At 34.6% G+C, this 23,918-nt stretch overlaps 1 protein-coding gene across 2 annotated transcripts in view; it reads right to left on the minus strand.

Annotated features, from left to right (window-relative positions):
- Positions 1 to 17,919, minus strand: part of LOC135838462 (thyrotroph embryonic factor-like) — a 42,644-nt gene extending 24,725 nt beyond the window's left edge. For both annotated transcript variants that reach the window (XM_065354110.1, XM_065354102.1), the window contains exon 1: positions 17,121 to 17,919. In XM_065354110.1, coding sequence (XP_065210182.1) covers positions 17,121 to 17,295 — 175 coding nt within the window. In that variant the 5' untranslated portion in view covers positions 17,296 to 17,919. The remainder of the gene's footprint in view (positions 1 to 17,120) is intronic.
- Positions 17,920 to 23,918: the final 5,999 nt, after the last annotated feature.

Consider the following 23,918-nt stretch of genomic DNA (forward strand, 5'->3'; position numbering starts at 1 on the left):
TTCCTTCATTTTTTCACATGGCCCTCAGTTTATATCAAAAATCAATTTTTTTTTGTTGAAAAATTCAGCTTGAATTTCATAGCAGAACTTTTGCCAATTTGGCAACACCGTCAACTCTGATCAATGTAGGTACCTATTCAGATATTTATTATGGCATCATCTTCCTCCAATCATTTGGATAGGTAAGTAAGTGGAGGGGTGGTGAGGGGGAGGGGAGAGGTGCTGAAATCGATATTTCCAACATGGCAATTTGATTTTCACTCAGAAAAATGACTGACAAATTTTTTTCTTAATCTAGGAAATATCACTAGGAGCCATAAATGAACTCAGCTCAGTTTTGAAAAGGTCCATTTTCGATTCAAAACATCAGTCGCATAATTTTTGACAGTATTTGTTCTCAAAGCAGCCAAAATCAATCACTGAAAAAAAACAGCATAAAAGGTGCAATTTTTAAAATTACATCTCGAATTTTTTTCCCTCCAAAGTGTGCCACAAAAGCTGCCTCAAAATGTATCAAAAAAAATATCTAGCGGTGGACAAAAATTGATTCTCAAATTGAACCATAAAAAACCACTCCTTGCCAAAGGAGGAAAAAAATCAATGCAAAATGTACCTACAAAATGTCAGTCTTCGCTCATATTTCTCTCAAAACTCGTCGATAAATAACTCAAATGCGCTAAAAACCAGTTCCAACAATCTCATCGTATACGTATACCCAGAATCAACCATAAAGTGAGCACTTGTGACTCGTCTATAGTAGATCTATAGATAATAGAATAGACCTGGTAGTATAAAAAAATCCAAGAAAATATGACATCAGCCAGCATAAGACCATAGGTAAGACGTACTCGTATATAGGAAAGGTACGATGCATACTTCACGTACACAGTTATAAAAAGGTGGTACGTCACACAGTCTTACATTATACATGGTAAATTACATGAGAAAAAAATTCACTGCTCGTCTGCTCCTCACTCCGCAGCCCCAGCCCGCGTCGGTCCGTCTGTTCTAAAGTAGGTCAGTCGTTCATATACGTGTTGATCTTTTATGACGGGATACACGTCTGTTTTCCTTCCTCTTTTTTATAAGGTTTAAAAGTAAGTGAAAGTTGTTACCACTTTCGCTTGTATAATACGAACCTTCCTTCCGGGATTGGAGTCTTGTAACGAATTCGCTTCGTTAATTCTTACGAAAGTAGAAAAAGAAACGAATAATATCAGTTCCTGTTCCACCGAAAATAATCGCTCTTCGTCTCGTCGTCGACTCTTGAAACGTGAATCGACATTCTGTAATGTATAACTCGACTGCTCTTAACATAGCCATCGATATTTATTTTTTTATTTATGGTACAATTGTATGTACCTATGTACATGGATGCCATGCCATGCCATATTTTGTGGTTGTAATAGCCGCTGGAGTTTGATACCTATCTACTCGTAGGTATATTGCTGATGCGATGCTTGCTCTTTTGTATGTTCAATGAGTCTATTTTGTTTAGTTTTCATTACCAGTTTAAATTCGATGAGTTGTTTTCTTTTACGTCATAGTAGTACTGTTTAGTATTGTCGTTGACTTGAAATTTATACTAAAAAGTAGATAATAGGTGATGGATTTAATTACCTATAGGATGAGAGTAGAGAGGTTCTTAAAAGTAGTCCAATGGTAGTAGAAATTTACCCATTTTTTTATAGGGTCAATTTCAAAGATGATGAGCTGGCAGAGTGTTATGTAATATTACCAGAATGGTGGCAAAATATAGGTGTGAATAGTTGTAGAATTTTCCTTTCGTTTTCGATGACACATTCATCCTAGGTATCGATGATAGTGTAGATGTATCTGATTTGGTCTTGAATACATTCGACAGTGTTTCGTAAAAAGGGCCAACCTGCATTTTTCATGGGGTTTTTCACTCTGGGCAAAACTGCTTTAACAGAAGGGCCAAACTGAATGATGCAGTTTGGTTCTTTTAACCTTTTCAATTCATGGCTGTAAGAACAGTTTTGCTCAGAGTGAAAAAAAAAACATGAAAAATGCAGATTGGCCCTTTTTACAAAACACGGTCGAATGATGCATTCGCATTAACTTGGAAAATTCGTCTAAAATTGAAAATCTAATGACTCTGATTTAAAATTTAATTTTCTACAATTTTGGTTCTTTTCATTTTTTTTACAAAAATGTGTTATTTTCGAGATTTCAGGCAAAACTCCTCATTTCTGCAGAAATTTCCTCGAGTAGGTATTTAAAGAGATGAATTCATGCTGTAGAAAAAAAATGGAATGTGTGATTATAATTCTTTTCAAAAAATTGAAAATTTTCAGATCTCAGCCCTTTTTCTATTTGTAAACATTATGTTAATTTCAAGTAATTCGGTTCACGGGTAAAATATAGGTACCTACTTAGTTGTGAAATTTTCAAAACTTTCACTTTTTATTTGAAAAACGATGTAGAATCCGTTTCCATAAACATTCTCTGCCAATTAGGACTTGGAAGAGTTTTTCTTACTACAAAAAAAAAAATACTTAAACTTTTTTTTTGCAAAAGCAAGTCGATAAAAATTGTAGAGAATTAGATTTCTAATGGTACTTATTAGAGTATGTAATTAGTTTTTTTTCTAGGAGAACTCGTTTTTTGGCATGTGCTTCGTTGATCTGGAGAAGGCGTGAGTATGATCTAGTAAGAAGGAAGAAGTTGTTCAAAATCCTGAGTAAAATCGAAGTGAACGAACAAATAGAACACGCTTAATTGAAGAAATATACACAGATAATGTAATAAGAGTAAGATCCGGAAACATGTCGGAAGTAGTGGTGCAAAGTTAACAATGTAAGCTTATATTATATTGATATGGATAGCGTATTTTGTGGTCAGAAATTCTGCACATTTCAGGAGGATAAGCACGTTTAAAATTTTATATTTCTCATACAAATAAGATCTATCCTTCAGTTTGGAATACTAGTCTGGTTTCCTCATACCAAAAAATTCATAAAAAGAACTTGAAAAAATTCAAAACAGATTTCTAAAATACATATATTTAAAGACCTTCGAATATTATCCTCATGACCTAACTCAAAAGGAACTGTTAAAAGGATTTGAAATCAACTCATTAGAAGAAAGGAGAGAAATAATAGCACTGATGTTCTTATATGATGTTATCCATGGTAATATAAATGATAGCAACCTTTTGGGAAAAATTAATTTCTGGGCCCCCAAAATCCATTCTAGACAAAGAAAAACATTCTCCTTGAGCAATAATTACCATACATCTAGGATGAAGGTGTCTCCTATGAATAACGTCATGGGCATCTCAGATACTTTTCTCAGTAGATGTGCAGATGCTGAAGCGTTCCAGCGTTTGGTGAGGGGGGCATGGGGGTAGGCCAGTAGGGGCATGGGTGCATTGGGAGTTACTTTGTGATGTACTACTATGCCGTACGTGGTATGTTTAGGGCGCGCCCACATGGTAACACTGCATCGCGTCGGCAACACTGCGTTGTATTCTCGTCAGCTAGCCATACGAGCCAAGCGACGAGAGTACAGAACGTCAGTAGCTTGTTCGGTTCGAAACGGATAGGTTATTCATTGTTAATCGGTTAATGCAGTCATTTAGTATATAAGTTTTACTCGCGCGTGTTAAGTGTTAGTGTATAAGTTTCATTTAGTTTTAATTACGTTACTTATTATTTAAGGACAATTAGTGAGAAGGAGTGATGATCTACTCACGCAAATCAGCCAGAAGATGTCATCGAACTCTATCGGGACACCTCCGTCGAGAGGTACCCAGTGCCAACCCCTCACCAATGAGTGAATGAAACCTCGCCATTGTGCGAAAGGTGCATTAGTTAACACATACGAGTACATCAACGAGTGTGATTGTATGAACCATTTGTCATGTTAACCCCTTTCATGTACACCAACGTGTGTAATTGAATAAGTCATGTAAAGTGTTGTTAATCTCATGCGCATTATATATTTCTTCATGTATGTCTTCCATGTTGTTATTTATGGTGTGTGTGAACATCTGTTAAGAGTGTAAATGCAACTTTTCCTACCCACGCCCTAGCCGAGCATGTGAGGTATTCTGGTAAGTATTTATAAGAAATGCTTTAAGGGATATTTCTAGGAAACAACACGACAGTGTGCTTAGGCATATCTCCCCCATCATTAGGTACCCTTGAAGTCCTACTCTGAGTCATGCTTTAAGTCATGCTTTAAGTCATTTTACCCTCTTACAACTTGAGGGCCACCTTGTTATTACCCTGTTATTATTATCATTATTATTATTATTTTTTTTTTGGTTTTTTTGTCTTGCTTTATTTTTTGGTTGGTTTAGTTTTTCTTTCTTTTTTTGTTTTAATGTTTTTTTTCCCTCTCTTTTTTTGTTTTTTCTTCTCTTTATGAATCACCACTTATTAATGGTCTTACTTATCTTTCATTGTTAGTATCGCTTTTTCTTTTGTTTCTGATAATTTCTCATTTTACCTCCTTATCTTTTGTATTTTTTGTTTCTTTTTCTTTTCAGTTTATAAAGTGATATTTAGTTTTTATTCTCCCTTAGTTATGATCGGTCTCTCCTGTAATTGGCTTCTGGCTGTTGGAGAGACCTAAATTGTTTAAATAAATAAATAAAAGATGTGTACATTGAAATTCAAAAGTGACGTTTTTTTTAGAGGAAAAATCTTGGACAGATGATGCAAAACTGCATTTTTCTTGCTGTTTTCATGAGTCAAGTACAATTTTTCTACAAAGCATTCTGGTTTTTATAAAATCAAGTCCAAATTGCAGTTCAAAAAACAGGATTTTCAACAAATTTTTGCAATTTTGATGTGCATTGATGATTGAAATGTTGCATCGATGCACACCAAAATCTTCTTAAATCGATGTACATCAATTTCAATATATGTGACCATCCGCAATAAACCTGACCATAGGTCGCAAAAAATTGAAATTTGTTTTTGCCAATTTTTGTCCCCTAAACCATTTAGGGGCCAAAAATAGGTGAAAAAACATTTTTTGATTTTTGCGACGGATGGTCAGTTTTATCGCGAATGGTCACATATATCTATAACTTTGCAAGTTTGCACTACTAGTTGGAAGCAAAGAAGATAGGATGAGGAGTAAGACAAGGATGCCCAATGTCATGTAGCCTGTTCAACATCTACTTCAACAACATGATTAAAGAATTTTGTTTAAAAGCTTTATTAGCTGGTATCAAGCCGGATTACAAAAATAAATGTTGCTAATATTTTGTAAGCATTACATCTAGCTTCTTCAGAGCAGTGTTCACCACTGAGGGTTCCTTCTTGATTGAGATCTAGTTATAGGTCCAAGTTGGGTGTGGTCTCTCTCCTGATTGGTCCCAGCACTAAGGGTGTGGCTTCTTCCCTCGTTGTGTTGGGTGTGGTCCTCTGAGTGAGAGTCTGGTGTGTTGTCCTGTCTTTGTCCCATTTCCTGGGTGTGTCCTTAATTGAGGTTTTCTTCCCAATTCTCAGCCTGGGGGCTTTTTGAGATTTGTCTTTTTTGGAGTATAGGCTTCCATGCTCTTAGTAGAGTGAACCCATCTCTGTTGAAATTGTTGCCATGCTTGTAGATTTCGATGCTTTCTCTTACCATTCGGCCAGTCCACCTTGTTTCTCTTGACAATACTTTGGCTTTGGTGAAGTCCACTGACTTCTAGTTCTAGCATTCTGCTGAATGTTTGGCCACAGCTGACTTCTTCACCCTTGCATGTCTTATGTCACTTTCATGTTCCTTTATTCTTGTTTTTATCTGCCTTCCAGTTTGCCCAACATAGTGTTTTCAACATCCACAGGTTATCTTGTATACTCCTTCTGTTTCCAAGGGGACTTTGTCCTTTGTTGAGAGGATTGTGTCTTTGATGGTTTTGAGAGGTTTGAACACTGGTTTTATGTTATGTTTCCTGAGCAGCTCACTCAGAGGACCATACCATACACAATGAGGGAAGAAGCCACACCCATGTGACAGGCCACACCCTTAGTGCTGGGACCAATCAGGAGAGAGACCACACCCAACTTGGACCATTAACTAGATCTCAATCAAGAAGGAACCCTCAGTGGTGAACACTGCTCTGAAGAAGCTAGATGTAATTCTTGCAAAATATTAGCAAAATTTATTTTTGTAATCCGGCTTAATACCCGCTAATAAAGTTTTTAAACAAAACAATGAGTGATCAGGTGGTCTTTGCTGACAACAAAGATGACTTGCAGAGAGCAATGTATAGTACAACCTTCAGAAAGTAGCAGATAAATATGGAATGAAAATCTCACCATCAAAAACAAAGGTGATATGAGCGAATATGCAGTTAGGTGTGAGCTATCTTATGAAGGAGAGGCCGATGCACAACTTAAGATCAACAAATTCCTGAGAGTAAGCGGGGCAATAAACCGAGCCATCCCTCCAAGAAGTCAGAGCAGAAACTCTAATAATAATTTACAAAATGCTGGTAAGACCAATGCTGCTGTATATGAATGCAAAACATGGATGATGAGCAGAGCTGTGGGACCAAAATGATCCCAAAACTGGAACCGATTAAATCCCGATTCAAATCCAATCCTGAAACCAAAATCGTTATTTTTCTTGATCCCAAAACCAAAAAAATCCCGGAACCGATATAATTTTGAACCCAAAACAATCCCAGAGCTAAAACAAAATTGTTTCAGTTTTGGGATTTCAATTTTTGCCTGTTTTCCGCGATTTTATTTTGGCAAATGGTCATTTTATATCATTTATCATCAATCATTCAGATTATAATAAACATTACTCGACAAATTTAGCAAAATAATATACACTTAAAACATTAAACTAATTACACCATTGGATTTTTCACATCACCCCCCCCCCATTTTTTAAACCATTGCATGGTTCATTAGTCAATTTGGGCTTAAAATTGGTTAAAATGGAAATCCCAAAACCGAAACTGATTCAACCCAGAACCAAAACAATTTTTTCAATCCCAAAACGAATCCTGAAACCGAAATGAAAATTTAGAAGAACGACTCCTGAAACGAATCCAATCCCAAAATGAAGAAAATAGAAATGTCAAGCCAGAAACCAAAATCCAATCCCAAAACTGTTTCAGTCCCACAGCTCTGACAATGAGAAAGGATATAAAAAGCATATAGTTACCACAGCAGAAATGAGATTCATGCAAGCCACGGCAGTATATATGAGACACGATAGGAAAAGGAATGAGACATTGAGACGTCCTGAAGGAGCTAGGAGCAGAGCCAATCATTGGACAGGTGAAAGAACTGAAAGATTACAGAAAGAAATGGCGAAGACACGTTGATAGAATGCCTGACGAACAGTCCCCTTGAAAATTCAAAGAATATACACTACAACAGGGATTTGACCAGACAACTGTTGCGTTCTAGGAAATCGTGGTCAAAAACGCTGGAACTAATGATAGGTCCCGTTGTTATCAGCAATTTTTAGCAATTTTGACAACATTACATTCCAATGTTTATACTGGGACCTTTCATCAGCCAATCAGTTACAAGGCGACACTAGCGCGGCGCACCTATGTCAAGTTCCTACTGGTAGGACGAGCCGAGGAAGACTGAAGAAAAAACTTGGTGACACATCAACGAGCAATTCTTCTACAATTTCCCAGATGGGCTGAACAGCTCACCGGGTCAAACTTCAATGATGCAAAAAACTACAATTTTTTGAAATTTTTCATAATTATGTATTATTAAATTTATTTGATTTTCACCAGGGCCGGCGTTAGCACTGTCGCATATGTCGCAAAGTGCGACATATCAGATTTCTGATGTGTCGCATTGCGACACATCAGAAATCTGTCGCCAAATTGGAGAAAATTTGAAAAATTGAAAAAAAACGTCAATTTGGTAGCAAAATTGTTAATTTGCCGACAAAATCACCGATCTGGCCTCAAAATTCTCATTTTTTTCAAAAGCTTTTGCCCTCGCTTCGCTCGGGCTACATTAATATTTTCTACTTCTCAAATTCTGCATGATTGTGCTTGGAAAGTATTTTTATTTAGACTTTTAAAAATGTCAGTAGTGGAAAACTGACTTTTCACATCAAAATTTCAGCTGTTTTGCTTCTTGAAACTTCAAGTTTTTGATAGCTTTAGCCCTCGCTTGGCTCGGGCCAATGTTGTTCTATTTTTCAATCCACAAATTTTCCAAAGCTTTTGCCCTCGCTTTAGTCTGGAATTCGAGATATACTGATTTCAAAAATTTTAAGAATAAGTATGAAAACCAAATAGAAAAATTCTAGAAATGGGAACTCATAATACTCAAAGCACATGAAAAATGCAAATTTATTATTTTTTCTGAACAGATTCATTAGTTTTTCAATTTTTTTTAACACGTTACGTTCAAAATTTGATTATCGCCGGCAAAATGACGTGATATACCCCCCCCCCACTCCCAAGTATGTTAAATTGTTCACAAAAAATCAATAAAGAAATGTCGAATTCAATATTTTTAAAATTTGAACCCTCCACCTTCTTTTCTTACATGAAAAACTGGCACACCCTACTGAAAGGTCTAGTTACGGTTATGGAGGGGGAGGGTCTTGGCTACGCTTCTCATATGTAATTTTTTTGCGACACATCAGAAAAATTTACTTCGCCGGCTCTGATTTTCACTCAGCCGCCTTCGAAGTACTTATTTAGGATCCCGTGAATTTTTTTTTTTTGAAGTCCAAAACCAAAAAACCTACTGCTTGTCATTTTTGCAGCTCTGCTCTAAAAACTACAAGGATGGTGAATTTTACCCTGTGTGCATAGTAAGGGTTGAGCTTGATACAATTTGGTGAGAATTACAACTCATTGAAAGTATGGGTAATAAAATTGAAAGGAAATTCCAGTTGAACATGCTGAAAATTGCAGCCACAATTCTTTTCAAAAAAAATGAGGCAATTCACCGATCTATCCACATCAAACCAGAGATCTGATCCGATCAAAATTTTAATAGGATTAGATCGATTCAAATATGATCACATCTTAACATTTTTTAGATACAATTTTATTGCTTCAACTAAGTAAATCTAATTATCAGATCTGCAGAGTTTTGAAAGGATCAGATCTGTTCAGACTTGATCAGATCCGATATTTTTTCCTTAGAATTTGCTAAAAATTTGTGTTTGATTTTAAAAATCAGCAAAATTGTCGACATTTACTTTAAAAAAATTAGTAGATAAAATGAGCAAAGAGACAAGTAAAATCTACTATTAAAAATGGACAAATTCGTTCAAAATGGGGTAGCATATTTTAAAAGCTTGTGAAGTAAAATTTTGTAAATGAAAATTGTACCTATCTAACTAGGTAAAATTTTTTTGAAAGAAGAGCAAAATTTGCTTTAATAGGAAAGTTAATAACTTGGTTGAATTTGCCATTAAAAAAATTAGCAGGATAAAATCTGCTAGAAATAAGCGAAAAAGGTGAGTGAAAATTGCATATTAAAAAAAAAAACATTTTGCTGAAAAAATGGTGAAATTTGCTGTAAAAAGTTGGCAAAACTTGCTAAAAATTAGCTAATAATTGGTCAAATTTACAAAAAATTGGTAAAATTTTTTAAAAATTTTAAAATTTGATAAAAATGAGTGAAATTTGCTAGAAAAGAATAAATTAATTCGGTAAAAAAAATATATAATATATTGTGAAATTTTCTCTGAAAAAAAATTTTAAATTCGCTTTACTGAATTGGTGAGTTGAATTAGCCTTTGAAAAAAATTGGTGAAAAGTTTTGGGAATGAATGAAATTTGTTTTTAGAAATAAACAAAGTAAGCTAAAAATCAGCAAAATTAGCAAAGAAATTAAGTAGGTAGTAAAACTTGCTAAAAGAATAAGTTGAATTTGCGAAAATTCAATAAAACTTGGTAAAAATTTGCGAAATTAAAAAAAATTAGTGACAAATTGTCTAAAAATAGGTGAAATTTGGTTTTTATTGAAATAAATTGACGAAATTTGCCAAAAATGAGTTCGAATGTGCATCAAAAATTGGTGAATTTGTTTTTTGAAAAAAAATGAGTGAAAATGGTTTAAAAAAATTTGTGAAATGTTGCCTTCTAAAAATTATAGTGACATTTCTTAAAAGTTGTCAAAATTTACTGAAAATTGATGAAACTTCTTGAAAATTAGTGAAACTTGCCCATAAGAATTACTTAATTAGATTTGCTTTTGAAAAATCAAGAAATTGAACGTGCTCAAGATCAGCAAAAACGTTGAAAATTATGATTTGTTGTAAAAAATTGGATAAACTTACTAAAAGTCAATGATATTTTCTCAAAAAAAAATTATACGTGACATTAAAATTTGTTCAGTGACATTTTCCGAAAATTAGTGAATTCATCTTAACATAAGTGAAACTTGATACAAATTGATAAAACTTCTTAAAAATTAATGAAACTTACTAAAAATGATGAAATTTGCTTTAAAAAGGTAATCATTTTTTATGAATCATACACGAATTTTCCACCCCTCCCCCCCCCGTTCAGTCTGGAAAATTCCCACTAACCCTTCTTAAACCTCAAAAAACGTACATTTGAATTGAAATGAGCGATATTACGCCTTAATATCCATAACTAGAAATATCTATAGGCTATCCACAATCCGTACTGCAGCAGACGAAACCCACGTTGCCAATAATACCCGTATTATTGGAAAAGTCACGTTTAATTTGCCATATCAATAGTCACATGCAAAAAGCCGATGATTTAGCAAAGTAATGCTGAGCTGAGCTGCGAACAGAGACAGAGAGAGAAAGAGAGAAAGAGAAAAAAAGATGCGAAATGCAAGATGAACAAAAGTATAAGCAACAAAACGAATTACGAGTACCTATATTAGCAACCCAGGTAGTGATAAATTAAGGAAAAAAATCACTTTCACTTTGTTCGTGAGCATTACTTCCTGAAATGGTGGTGGTAACTTGTTATTTTCTCAGTAGGTAGGTATACGATAGGTACTGACTGCTTTTAGTAACATTCGTCTTGTCTGTGCCTCTCTTCTCTCCTCTTCTTCTTTCGTTTTGTCGTCTGACTATACAGACTTCTATATCTTTCTTTCTTTTCTTTTTTTTTCCTTCTTTCGTTTCCATTTCTCCTTTTTATTTCGTCTTGTTTTTTTTTTATGTGTGTGAGGGGGTTTCCCGCATAAAAACTTTGCAGACATTCGGATACAGTTGAATTGTGTACTTAGGCTAGTATATCTAATTAGATATCTGGCCAGTTTTTATGTAGTATAGTTGGATACACGCGAATATTTGTATAATTTTAGGTGTTTGTTTCTCAGGCCTAGATATTACATCAGATGACATGGCATATAGATTGATTCATGGATGAGTAATAAATTGTTGAGCTCAATGTGCGTTTTAAGTAGAAGGAAATGTAATATAACTTATCCTATGGGGTTATTGAGACATAGTTTTCAAACCTATAAATATTCGAATAAAAGAGTCATTTTTTCCACGAAAAGATATAGGCTTGTAAAAGAGCTGCAGATATAGAGGTATGTTTGATGAGGTGGTGTGATTACTCAATAATGTTTCTTGTTAATGAATTTGAGGTCAAAGTCATTATATTTTGTTGAGTAACAATCTAAAAAAAAAATTATTGTGGTGGTCTAAATACCCTAGATTTGAAAAATTTCATGAATTGCAAATTGTTTTATCACCTCTTCCCTCCCCCCCCCTCCATCTTCAATTCAGCAAAACCAAAATTCAGTTTGAAATTTTATCAAGAGAAAATTAGCTGCAAATGTCACCAGAAAATCATTGAAAATTAGTTTTTTTCACTAGAAAAAAGTTACTGAATTTCTCTACTTTTTAGACAACTTTGATAATTTTCATTTAATGTTGCTCATTTGTGATAAATTTCAATACTTTTAGTATCATTTGCTAATTTTTATTTCACCAATTTATTTTTAGTAAGTTTCTTTTTTAAAGCAAATTTTACACATGAAAAAAAATAGAATTTCATCAACTTTTCAACTTCACCTTTTTTTTAAAGCACATTTAACTCTTTTTCAGCAAAATATCACCAACTTTAATTCTTTTCAAGCAAATTTCACTAACTTTTTTAGTCGATTTCACTAATTTTAGAAAATTTTATCAATATTTTTATTCTTTTCGAAATTTTACCAATTTTTAGCTAATTTTACGAGGAATATTGAAAACATTTTTTAACCAATTTTTGTGATTTTTGAGAAGTAAATTTATTTGATTTTCTAGAAGCGCATTTCGCTGATTTTTTTCTGAAACAAATTTCACTCATTTTTAGTCAAAGTGGCGAATTCTTTTCAGAAAATTTTACTCGTTTAAAAAAAATTGTATTTTATCAACTTTTAGCAAATTTTATTCAGGTATTTTTTTAAGCAGCGAACTTGATTTAATTTTTTGTGGCACGTTCAACTGATTTTTGGCAAAAGACACTAATTTTTTAACAGAAAATTTCATCAACCATTTTACAAGGGAACCTTGTCAACTCGTCACCACCGATTTGGCTAAAATTTGGCACACTGGCAGTCCATCTAAGTATGTCACCAACACCATAGAACCAAATTTTCAGGAGCCGAAGTTAATCTTAGAGCATTCTGGAGCGATTTCAGTGTGCTGGAGAAATCCTAATTTCTGCTGGAGGCTCCAGATCGTCTCAAAAATAGTCGCAATCTATTCAGGAGGTCGACTTTAGTATCCAAACCAATTTCAAATTTTTTTTATGTAGTGGTTTGCCATTTTTTAGGAAAACTGTGTTAGTAAATGGGATGTAGAGCAATAATTTACAAAAATTCGTCAAACATCGAAAAATCAACTTCGGTAGCTGAAAACTTCGTTCTTTGGTGTGAGTGACATAAACTTTCTTTGAGCCAAATTTGAGGTGATGAGGTACTCTTGTTAGTATGTTTTATCAATTTTTTAAAACAAATTTCATCATTTTTAAAGCAGATTTCGCTCATTTTTCAAATCAAATGTAATCAACTTTTTAGAAACAAATTTTAGGTACCTATCTACTTATTTTTAAAAAATTTAACTACCTACCTAATTCTTTTTGAGCAAATTAAATTTCACCAATTTTGTGCCAAAATCGCAATTTTTCAGCGATTTATTTACCTCAAGGATCGACATAGATTCTGGTTGAAAAATTTTCAATAAGATTTGAAAAAATTGACAATTTACCAAATTGAAACGTCTTTAAAACCTCGATGAATTGCCTAATTTTAGTAATTCTGTTTCAATTGAGCTGATGTCAGCATTTTTTGATTAGAGAAAATCTTACAACGATCACGTCAATTTGTCAACTTTGAGTTCAGTCGACCTTTTCGTCCAATTTCCAAAGTTGAAGAATAAAATTTTGGTTCTAAAAAAAATAAATTACCTGTGGGAAAAAAATTCCAGTATAATAACCACTTGTTCTTTTCTGAAAATTCCCAAAAATTGAGTAATAGTATGGGTACGAAAGTTGTTTCCTTCTCCTAATAATTTTTTTTTTTCGAATAAGCCTCGAATGGTTTTATGAATCCATATTTTTAAGTACCACTTGATAATTTTTCAAAATTTTAATTGTTGAGGATTTTAGATTGAGCACAAGCATCTACTTTCTTTTTTAAAGAAAAATATGAGAACAGAACTAGGTTCTGCTGGTTGAAATGTGCCCAGAGCAAATGTCATTTTGACCTCCCCCCTCCACCTCTCTCTCCTCTCTCTCTCCTCATATTGAAGAATGTTCATTGTTCACCTAGAAAGAAAGAAAACTCTACCTATAAAGTCAACATTTTTCAAACAAATGTAATAATCAATAATTTCACTACTCATCGATACCTATCTCATAATTTTTTGAGCTTTCAAGGAAATCACAGCTAGGAGCAAATTACCTCTTTTGCCTTCCTCTTCGTCACTTTTTTCACGACCCTGAACAAAATCATGAGGCATAATTCGTACACCATTGGAAGATTAGCAAATGCATTTTTCTTCAAGATACATACAAAATGAGTAATTTTGAGTGTCATCTGATACGTTTTATGATTTTAATGTCTTATGATGAATTTTGAATAATGAATACGAGTATCTTCTTCACTTTTTGAAGAAAGTTATAAAAGGAGAACCGCCTGAAGCCAAAATGGATTTAGATCAAATGTAATTTTGCACTCCTCCCCCACCCCCCCCCCCCACCAACTCGTGGAAAAACAACATAAAATCAAAATTTTTTAGAGAATGATAAACCAAAATGAAAAAATTTGCTCGACACTTTGAAAAAAAATGACAATGCCCTTGTGATTTTTTTTCAAAAGAAAAACATGATCCCCCCCCCCCTAAAAAAACATGATCTTTTTCCAAAAAAAGCACGATTCTCCTTGAAAAAATTACTTACTTTTTTCTTGAAAAACAGAGAAATAGAACTTTCTTGAAAACATGACATTTTTTTTAAAAACATAGATACTTTTTGTGAGAATATGACTTTTTTTCTTGAAAATATGGATCATTTCTTTTAAAAAATTTTTTTTTTCTCTTCAAAACATAAATTTTTTCAAAAAAAAAGTATTTTCTTTATGAAATGACAATTTCTGAAAAAATGGTTGGGTCCTTGAAAAAATACTGCTTTCTCAAAAACGACTTTTTCCATCAGAAACGTTACTTTTTTTTTGAAAAAATATAAAAATTTACTAAAACGACTGTTTTAATCCTTTTTTTGGGGGGGGGGGCCGGGGGGGGTGTTTATAATTGCAGGATTATTACACCTGTGAAGTAAGGGATTTGGATTTGGTTTAACTTACCTATTGGCTATTAGGTTGGTGTTTTTTGGTAGGGTTATGAATTTTTGGATTTCAGAAGAGTTGTCTAAGAAATGACATTTTTTTGGACAAAAAAAATTTCTAGAAAAAAATGACTGTGCTTGATAATTTTTTTTTAATGAAATTTTTCTAAAAAAAAAACTCTTCTCTTAAAATAGGTATGTACTTATGTTTTTTTTTTTTTTTTAATGCAACGTTCTCCCCTAATAAAAGGATTTTTTTGAAAAAAATTCCCATTTTCTTAAAAACCTGACTCATTTTTAAAAAATTGACTGCGTCCTTGAAAAAATGAATTATTTCTTGAAGAAATTCTTCTTCTTTTAAAACATGGCTTTTATCGTAGAAAAATAATGTTTTTAAAAATAAAATCGTTTTCTTGTAAATAGGTGGGTACGATTTTTTTTTTCTAAACGACTTGCTTTTGAAGAAAATGAATGACTTTTTTCATTGTAAAAATGAGACATTTTCCCTTAAAAAACGTGACTTTTTTTCATGAAAACTCGACGTATTCTTGAAAGAATAACTGTGTGCCCTTCAAAACATGACTCTCTTTTCTTGAAAAAACTGCTACATTTCCTCAAAGAGTGACTCTCCTTGAAAATTTGATTTCTCTCAGAGAATACGACTTTTTTCCCAATGACATGATTATTTTTTTAAAAATCCAGTGTTCTTGAAAACTCATTTCTTTAAAGCAAAAAAAAAATGACATTTTTCACAAAAACACAATTTTTTTCAAAAACGTGTCCTTTTTTCTGAAAAACATGAACTTCTATTTTTGAAAGCATGTTTAATTTTCTTTATACATTACTTTTTCTTTAGGTACCCACAACAAGACTTTTTTTTTCAAAAGCATGACCTTTTTTGAAAAAAAAAACATTGCCATTTTTTTAATCACATCTTTTTTGAAAAAAATGACAAAAAAAATGTTTTTTTTTTTGGAAAATATCCAGAAATGTCGAAATTTTAGAACAGAATTCTCGAGAATGTTAAATTTTGATACTTACTCGTCAATAGGTTCCTACCATAAATATAATAGGTACATTTCTGGAGAAAGATGAGGAGAAGGGTGGAGGGGGGGGGTCGCTTGAAACTGAGAAATATTCGGAATTGAATTTTCATTCGAAATCCATGTATGTAATCTTTTCATGTTTCATCCTTCAAAAAAGAAACAATAAAGAGTTCTCTTTTTTTGGCCCATTCATTCGACCATTTTATGGCACTTTGTCGATCTCTTCAAAAATGATCTCACATAATAGGCGAAGCTGTTTCGAAATCAGAAAAGCTTTCTTCATTTTCTCCTCGTACATACGTTGGGGTTTTCCAAAATATTTGTAATATTTAAATTCATAATTTCAAATGCTCGTATGCCTAGCTCATATTTGTAGGGACTGCATGTACAGGCACTTGGATGAATGTCAATCAATTGGTGATTAGAGTTTCTATTCTGTTAATGAGCAAGTACCTATCTACATATAATAATAGGTAGATGTATAGTGGTGGAATTTGGCATTCCTATGTAATTAATTAATATATATTTGTAAGTACCTAATTGACCGATGTTTTATTTATGTATACATATAGTGAGTGTGTGCATGAGGCAATAATCCTTTCGTGTTAAGGTTCGAGCTGCCAAAATGATGAAATAGTTGATCGAAATGAATAAAGGTGATGGTGGTCGAATCACAGGTCATCTGATATCAGAAATAATGACGAAGCTCTGATTAATCCACCTCATCATCCTCATCGGTCATCACTAAATCCAGAATTTTGACGAGGGAAAGAAATTCTCAAAATCAATGATAAGTCTTTTGCATGGAGAAGACTTTTGTCACTTTTCGAATTAGAAAGTGGACAGAACAGAATGTAATTATAAGCTGCAGATGGAATGTCCATATTATTCCAGCAAGAGTTGGCAGCACTGATTTTCAAGATGACATTTTTTCCAGGATCTTTTTTTAATTGCATAAAAGGGTTAACCGGTTCTTTAACTTAGTTGGCAACATTGATTTTCAAATTACAGAAATTTACTTCGAATTGGAAATTTTCCAAAAATAGGGTACGTTCTTCAGAAGAACTGAAAAATCTGTCGATTAAATTGGAAAAAATTGGCAAAATTTGCCATTTAAAAGTACAGGATGGGGTGAAATTGCACCCCGAGTAAAAACCTTCGATTTTTCGATCATTTTCATTCATTTTCCACCCCTAAATATTATTTCTAATGAAAATATATCTGATCCAAAACGACAAATAAGCTCAAAAATCATCTACTCGGTATACTCAAATTGACCTTATCTCGATCTACGAGTAAGAGGGCACCTGAAACTGTCAAAAAAACCACCAAATCCTTACCATTTATAAACATCTGATGCTGTCTCCAAAGCTGCTGATACTGAGACCATCTATTGGACGCGTCCGCCGCTGCGGCCGCGGCGGCCGGTGCGAACGAGTGCAACTGATGCAGATGCTGTTGATGCACCGAGTTGGTCTGCTGGTAATCCATAACCAAACACTTGGCTTCGTACATTTTGGTCAAAGGGCGGTAGTATGTATTCGAGATGAGCTATTATCGCACATACACACGCACACAAACATACACGTGCGCACCCAACAACAACAACAACAACAATAATAATAATAAATTCGAGAAATGAGAAATGAAAAAACACACCACGAACCGGTAAGTAAATCGAAGCTAAAAGATACGAATAGGTAACTATCTTTAAACAAACGACGGATACGTTTTCGTCCCAAGTGCGTTTTTTCGATCACATTTATTTTTAATATTAAGGCCTCGGGTAGTCGAAATTTTTCATGGTAACGCGATAATCAACGAAGACGACGATGAGACGATGACGAGGTGTCAACCAATCTACTATTTAGATTCCCAGCGCGAACTCTGGAATCACACTAGATCGAAATTCGCTTCAAATAATTACGCGAAGGGAGAATTTTTTTACTCGAAACGCTCGACACCTTACTGCCTGAATAGTGTAATGCCTAGTGACACACTGAAATGCATCCGAGAGCGCCAGTGGAGACTCGCGGAGGCAGAAAGAAAACCCGACCGACAGAACCGCGTGATTTTCGACGATCGACCACGCTCCTCTCTACCTTACGACCTTCCTCGAGCTCGACAGATAGGTACAGATGCTTAGCTATGGCCAGGTACTCTACCTCTCCAGTACTCTGTTGGTTGTAGGTACTTCCCGTACGTCCCCCCAACCACCACATTAGCAGCTCAGCTGTGTACGTAGTCGGAAATTCAAACCACTCTCACTCTTTACAAACGTCTATGTGTGTAGTATACGAGTATGTACCACTACTCGTCGTCGTTCGAGTGATAATTATCGTAAAGTGAAATTACGACTACGACGACGACGACGTTGCGCACTCTCTTCCACCTTCATCCATCTACATCGCCTTCATCGCCGTTCCGTAGAAATTCCACCAGACAAGGAAGTAATTCATCGTTGGATTCAATTGTCGTTTACTTCATTCGGATGCCCGTTTCACTCTCTGCCAATAAGAGTGTTGTGGTACCACGTACCCCGAATCTAACCTACTCTAAATCCACGTCTCCCCTTTCGATGAATTTTTGCTCGAGATTGACTTCTTTTTTCAGAGTGTGTTTTTTCACCGCCAACCTTCATCAGAGTCTTTCTTCCGATAGTAATTCCGCGAGCTTGTTCCTCTTTTTTTTTTTATATGGTAATTACCGAGCTTGTTTCTGTGGCCACGTTATTAAGTATAATTTCCCCAACAATAGGATTCGGAGTACGTATCGTGTTGGTTGGTCGAGTTGGGTCACACAATTTAATATAAATCTCCAACCTACCGAACAGGTAGCTTGTTCGAAGAATTTTTCGACCTGAACTTCATCGTGTGTGCCATGTTACGTAATATTTTCTTTCTTCGATTCCAGCATCGGTGCAGATTATTGTATTTGTATTTTCATGTCCGTGCAGTGTGTTCCGTTCCATAAAACTTGAGCCATTTCCGATAGAAATTTTCTCCTCGATGAAGGAGTCCACAATATACTAATCACAGTTGAATTGAAATTTTTTTCGTTTCATCGTTCCAATTCTTCGAACAGTTCGAACGGAACTGATTTGAAATTTAGTTCGAGTTTTATATTATTTATGTACATAGTTTCGCTGAGAAGAATTTTTTTCACTCTTCGTCTTCGTCGGGTCGCCTTGAACGTCGCTAATGAAACGTACTTATAAGTGGGTATTTGATCGAACGTTATTCATTTATTAAACGATGCGAAAATTTAACCGATGTTTTTTCGAAACACAAGCTGGCTCACTCTGATTGTGAATTGAAAAAAAAAAAATAGGCTATATGGAATAACTATACGAGTAACTGGTTTTGTATGGGCACGTATTTACGGCGAACCGAGTATGCAATTTTAATAACACCCCTGGCACCCCACCATGTACGTTATGATGCGGCGTAGGATTTCGACTTCCGTATTAACTCGGACTAAAAAATGAAGTTGAAGTTCTGAGATTTTTCTATTTCTTTTGAGGGTCTAGTTCCATAGTTCCATCGTCATTTTCTCCATTTAACCTAAATGAAGGGAGAGGCTCATGATTTTCAAAAATTTGCGAATTCGATTTTCGTCAAAAAAATGTTGTAGGGGTTTTTCAAAGTATCAAAAGGAAAATTGCCATCTCGCTCCCTCGCTCCCTCCCTCCCTCCCTCCCTCCCTCCTCCCCATTCACTCGAAGCAGGTGGGGTGAACTTTGCTTTTTTTTTAAACGAACTATTGGAGCCTGATTGCTCCAGACTTGTGCAACTTGGAGAAAATGTATTTTCGATTTTTTTAAAGACAATTATTAGTCAGCCATATGACAATAGAAATAATTGACCCCCCCCCTCCTCGCCAACTGATCCTCTGGGACAACTTTTTTCTCAAAGGGAACATCTTAAGGAACATTTTGAAGCAAACTTGCCAAAAAAAATTGGCTTTAGTTACAAATTGGCGGCCATTTTGATTGACAATTCGACCGAAATCGCAGATTTTGCTTTCCAACACAGCAGCATTCGCACAAAATTCATTCAACTGGACAAAGCTAAATTGAAAGAGAATGCGAAAATTTATAACCAGTCGAAATTTCAAATGCCAATGGGCATTTTTCGATTTTTGGTGAATTTTTGAAAATCAAGTTTTCAGCCAAAAATGAAGGGGGGAAATCAAAATTTTATTAAATGGTCCTAGAAATCTGAAATTTGGAATATACCATATTTTCGACCTGCCAAATCGATTGGAACCGGTTTCAAACCGTTTTGAGCAGTTCTGGAGCCTCCAGCAGATTTTTGAAACTTGAAATTTCCACAAAATTTTATCAAACAAAGTTATAGAAATCCGACATATACTTTGTACTCCAATTTCAATACGCTATCAAGTCGACTGCTGGTGAGTTTGAGACGTTTTGGAGCCTCCAGTGACTTTTTGTGAATTACTGGAGTCTCCAGTATCTTTTTCAATGCTCATTTCCGGATTTCCATTTGCATTTGAGGAAATTTTGTGGAAATTTTATCAAACGAAGTTGGATATCCGAAATTCACGTGGACTGCAACTTAAATACGCTATTAAGTAAACTGCTGCTGAGTTCAAGTTATTCTGGAGCCTCCAGTGATTTTTTTGTAAAATACTGGAGCCTCCAGTAGATTTTTCAGTGCTCATTTTCGGCTTTCATTCGAATTTGATGAAATTTTGAGGAAATTTCGTGACCCAAAAATCGGGTAGAAACGGTTTGTAACTGTTGTGAGCAGTTCTGGAGCCTCCAGCAGATTTTTGAAAGTTGAATGAAGATGGAAATCCGAAATTCACGCTGCACTGCAACTTGAATAAGCTATTAAGTAGACTGCTAGAGAGTTCAAGTCATTCTGGACCCTCCAGTGACTTTTTGTAAATTACTGGAGTCTCCATAATATTTTTCAATGCTCATTTTCGGCTTTCTATATGGATTTAATGAAATTATGTGGAAATTTCAGGTTCCAAAAATCTGCTAGAAACGGTTTCAAACTATTGCGAGCAGTTCTGGAGCCTCCAGCAGATTTCTGAAACTTGAAATTTCCTTAAAATTTTATCAAACGAAGCTGAAAATCCGAAATTAACGCTGCACTGCAACTTGAATAAGATATTAAGTAGACTGCTACAGAGTTCAAGTCATTCTGGAGCCTCCAGCCAGTTTTAGGAAATTACTGAAGTTTCCATTATATTTTTCAATGCTCATTTTCGGTTTTCCATTTGGATTTGATAAAATTTTGTGAAAATTTCAAGTTCCAAAAATCTGCTAGAAACGGTTTGAAACTATTGTGAGCAGTTCTGGAGCCTCCAGCAAATTTCTGAAACTTGAAATTTCCGCAACATTTTATCAAACGAAGTTGGAAATCCGAAATTAACGCTGCACTGCAACTTGAATAAGGTATTAAGTAGCCTGCTACAGAGTTCAAGTCGTTCTGGAGCCTCCAGCAACTTTTTGTAAATCACTGGAGTGTCCCGTATATTTTTCAATACTCATTTCCGTCTTTTCATTTGCATTTGATAAAATTTTGTGGAAATTTCAAGTTCCAAAAATCTCCTGGAAACGGTTTGAAACTATTGTGAGCAGTTCTGGAGCCTCCAGCAGTTTTATGGAACTTGAAATTCCCACAACATTTTATCAAATGAAGTTGGAAATCCGAAATTTACGCTGCACTGCAATTAGAATACGCTATTAAGTAGACTGCTGGTAAGTTCAAGTCATTCTGGAGCCTCCAGCGACTTTTTGGAACTTGAATTTTCCATCAAATTTTATCAAATGAAGACGGAAATCCGAAATTCACGCCGCACTGCCACTTAAATACGCTATAAAGTAGACCGCTGGAGAGTTCAAGTCATTCTGGAGCCTCCAGCGACTTTTTGTAAATTACTGGAGTCTCCAGTATATTTTTCAATGCTCATTTTCGTATTTCCATTTGCATTTGATGAAAATCTGTGGAAATTTCAAGTTTCAAAAATCTGCTAGAAACGGTTTGAAACTATTGCGAGCAGTTCTGGAGCCTCCAGCAGTTTTTTGGAACTTGAAATTCCTACATAATTTCATCAAATAAAGTTGGAAATCGGAAATTCACGGTTCACTTCAACTTGAACACGGTGCCAAGTGGACTGCTGGAGGATTTAAGTCATTTTGGAGCCTCCAACGACTTTTTGGAAATTCCTAAAACCTCCAGCAGAGTTTTGAAACTTGAAATTTCCACAAAATTTCATCAAATGCAGTTGGAAACCCGAAATATTCTGTTAACTAATTTCCATACGTTATGATGTCGACTGCAGTTGGATTTCGAGTCGTTTTGGAGCCTCCAGCGACTTCTTGGAAATAACTGGAGCCCCCAGCAGATTTTCAATGCTCGAAATATCCATTAAATTCTATGAAACAGAGTAGAGGAAATCCGAAATTTACTCTGAACTTCAATTTCAACATGCTGTCAAGTTACTGCCAATGGGTTCAAGTACTTTTGGAGCCTCCAGCGACTTTTTGAAAATTCTTGGCGCCTTCAGCGGATTCTTGAAGCTTGGAATTTCAATAAAATGTCATCAAATGCAGTTCAAAAGACGAAATTAATTCTGTAAACTATTTTTAATATGCTATGACGTCGACTGCACGTGGATTTCAAGTCGTTTTTGAGCCTCCAGCGATTTTTCGAAAAATATTGGATCCTCCAGTACATTTTTGAAATTCGAAATTTCTACAGAATTTCATCAAGTGGAGTTGTAAAGCCGAAATTCACTCAAATTTCAAGTTTTAAAAATCTGCTGAAGGCTTTAGCAATTTTCAAAAAATTGCTGGAGGCTCCAAAATGACTTGAACCCACCGGAAGTAAACTTGATACATGTTTAAATTGATGTTCAAAGGAAATTGCGAATTTCCAACTCCATTTGGTAGAACTTGATAGAAATTTCGAGTATTGAAAATCTGCAAAAGGCTCCAATTATTTCCAAAATGTCGCTGGAGGCTCCAAAACGGCTTAAACCCTCCAGAAGTTGAATTAATACCGGGTTCAAGTTGTAATACAGCGTGAATTTCGGATTTCCAAGTTCATTGATAAAATTTTGTGGTAATTTCGAGTTTCAAAAATCTGCTGGAGACTCCAGAACTGCCCAAAACGACTTGAATCAGTTTCCAATCGATTTGGTTGGTCGAAAATTGGGTACATTCAAAATTTCAGCTTTCTCGGTCAATTTGGTAAAATTTTGATTTTTTTTCATTTTTGGTCTATTGATTTTTTAAAATTCACCATAAATCGAAAAATGCACTTTAGTAAGCGACTCTTTGGAAATTCTTAAAGCTTCCTGTAAATTTTTGAAACTTGAAATTTTTATCGAATGGAATTGTGAATTTTGGATTTTCAAATTTATTTGACGAAATTTTGAGAAAATTTCAAGTTCCAAAAATCTGCTGGAGGCTCCAGAGCTGATCAAAACGGTTTGAAACTACGTCCAATCGATTTGGCAGGTCGAAAATAGAGTATGTTATAAAATTTAGCTTTCTAGGTCAATTTGGTGAAATTTTGATTTTTTTTTCATTTTTGGCTTACCTATGTCTGATTTTCAAAAATTCGCCAAAAATCGAAAAATCCACTTGACATATTTTGGAATCACTGTGAATATGTATCTTCAGGAAAAAAATGATTTTTTTCAAGTTTTAATATCGTAAAATTATATGAAAAAATGTGGAAAACACGTTGCATTTAGGAACCAAAAAAAAAAAAAAAACATTAAAATCAACGAAAATTGCAAAAATAATGAAATTACAGTAACACTTGACGAAAATTGGGTTTAAAAAGTCTTTTAAACGTGTACTTGTAAAATGATACAAAACACAGAAAAAAAATCTCGAGCCTCCGACACGTTTTTCAATTTTTCCAGAATTTCATAATTTCTCCAAAAAGGAACAAAAATTAATTAGAGTGATTAAAAAGTGAGTTCTGGCTTATTCTCGACCTGTTTAACGAGTTCACATTTACTTTTGGAGGAGACTTTAGCTTGAATTTTTGGAAGCCCAAGTCAATTTCCACTTCTCTTGAAGTAGGTACGTACTACGTAGTAATTCGAATACCAACTTACTTATTTAAAAAAAATCAACAATCATATTT

Source organism: Planococcus citri, chromosome 1 (genome assembly GCF_950023065.1).
Source record: "Planococcus citri chromosome 1, ihPlaCitr1.1, whole genome shotgun sequence".
In the NCBI taxonomy this organism is placed as follows: domain Eukaryota; kingdom Metazoa; phylum Arthropoda; class Insecta; order Hemiptera; family Pseudococcidae; genus Planococcus; species Planococcus citri.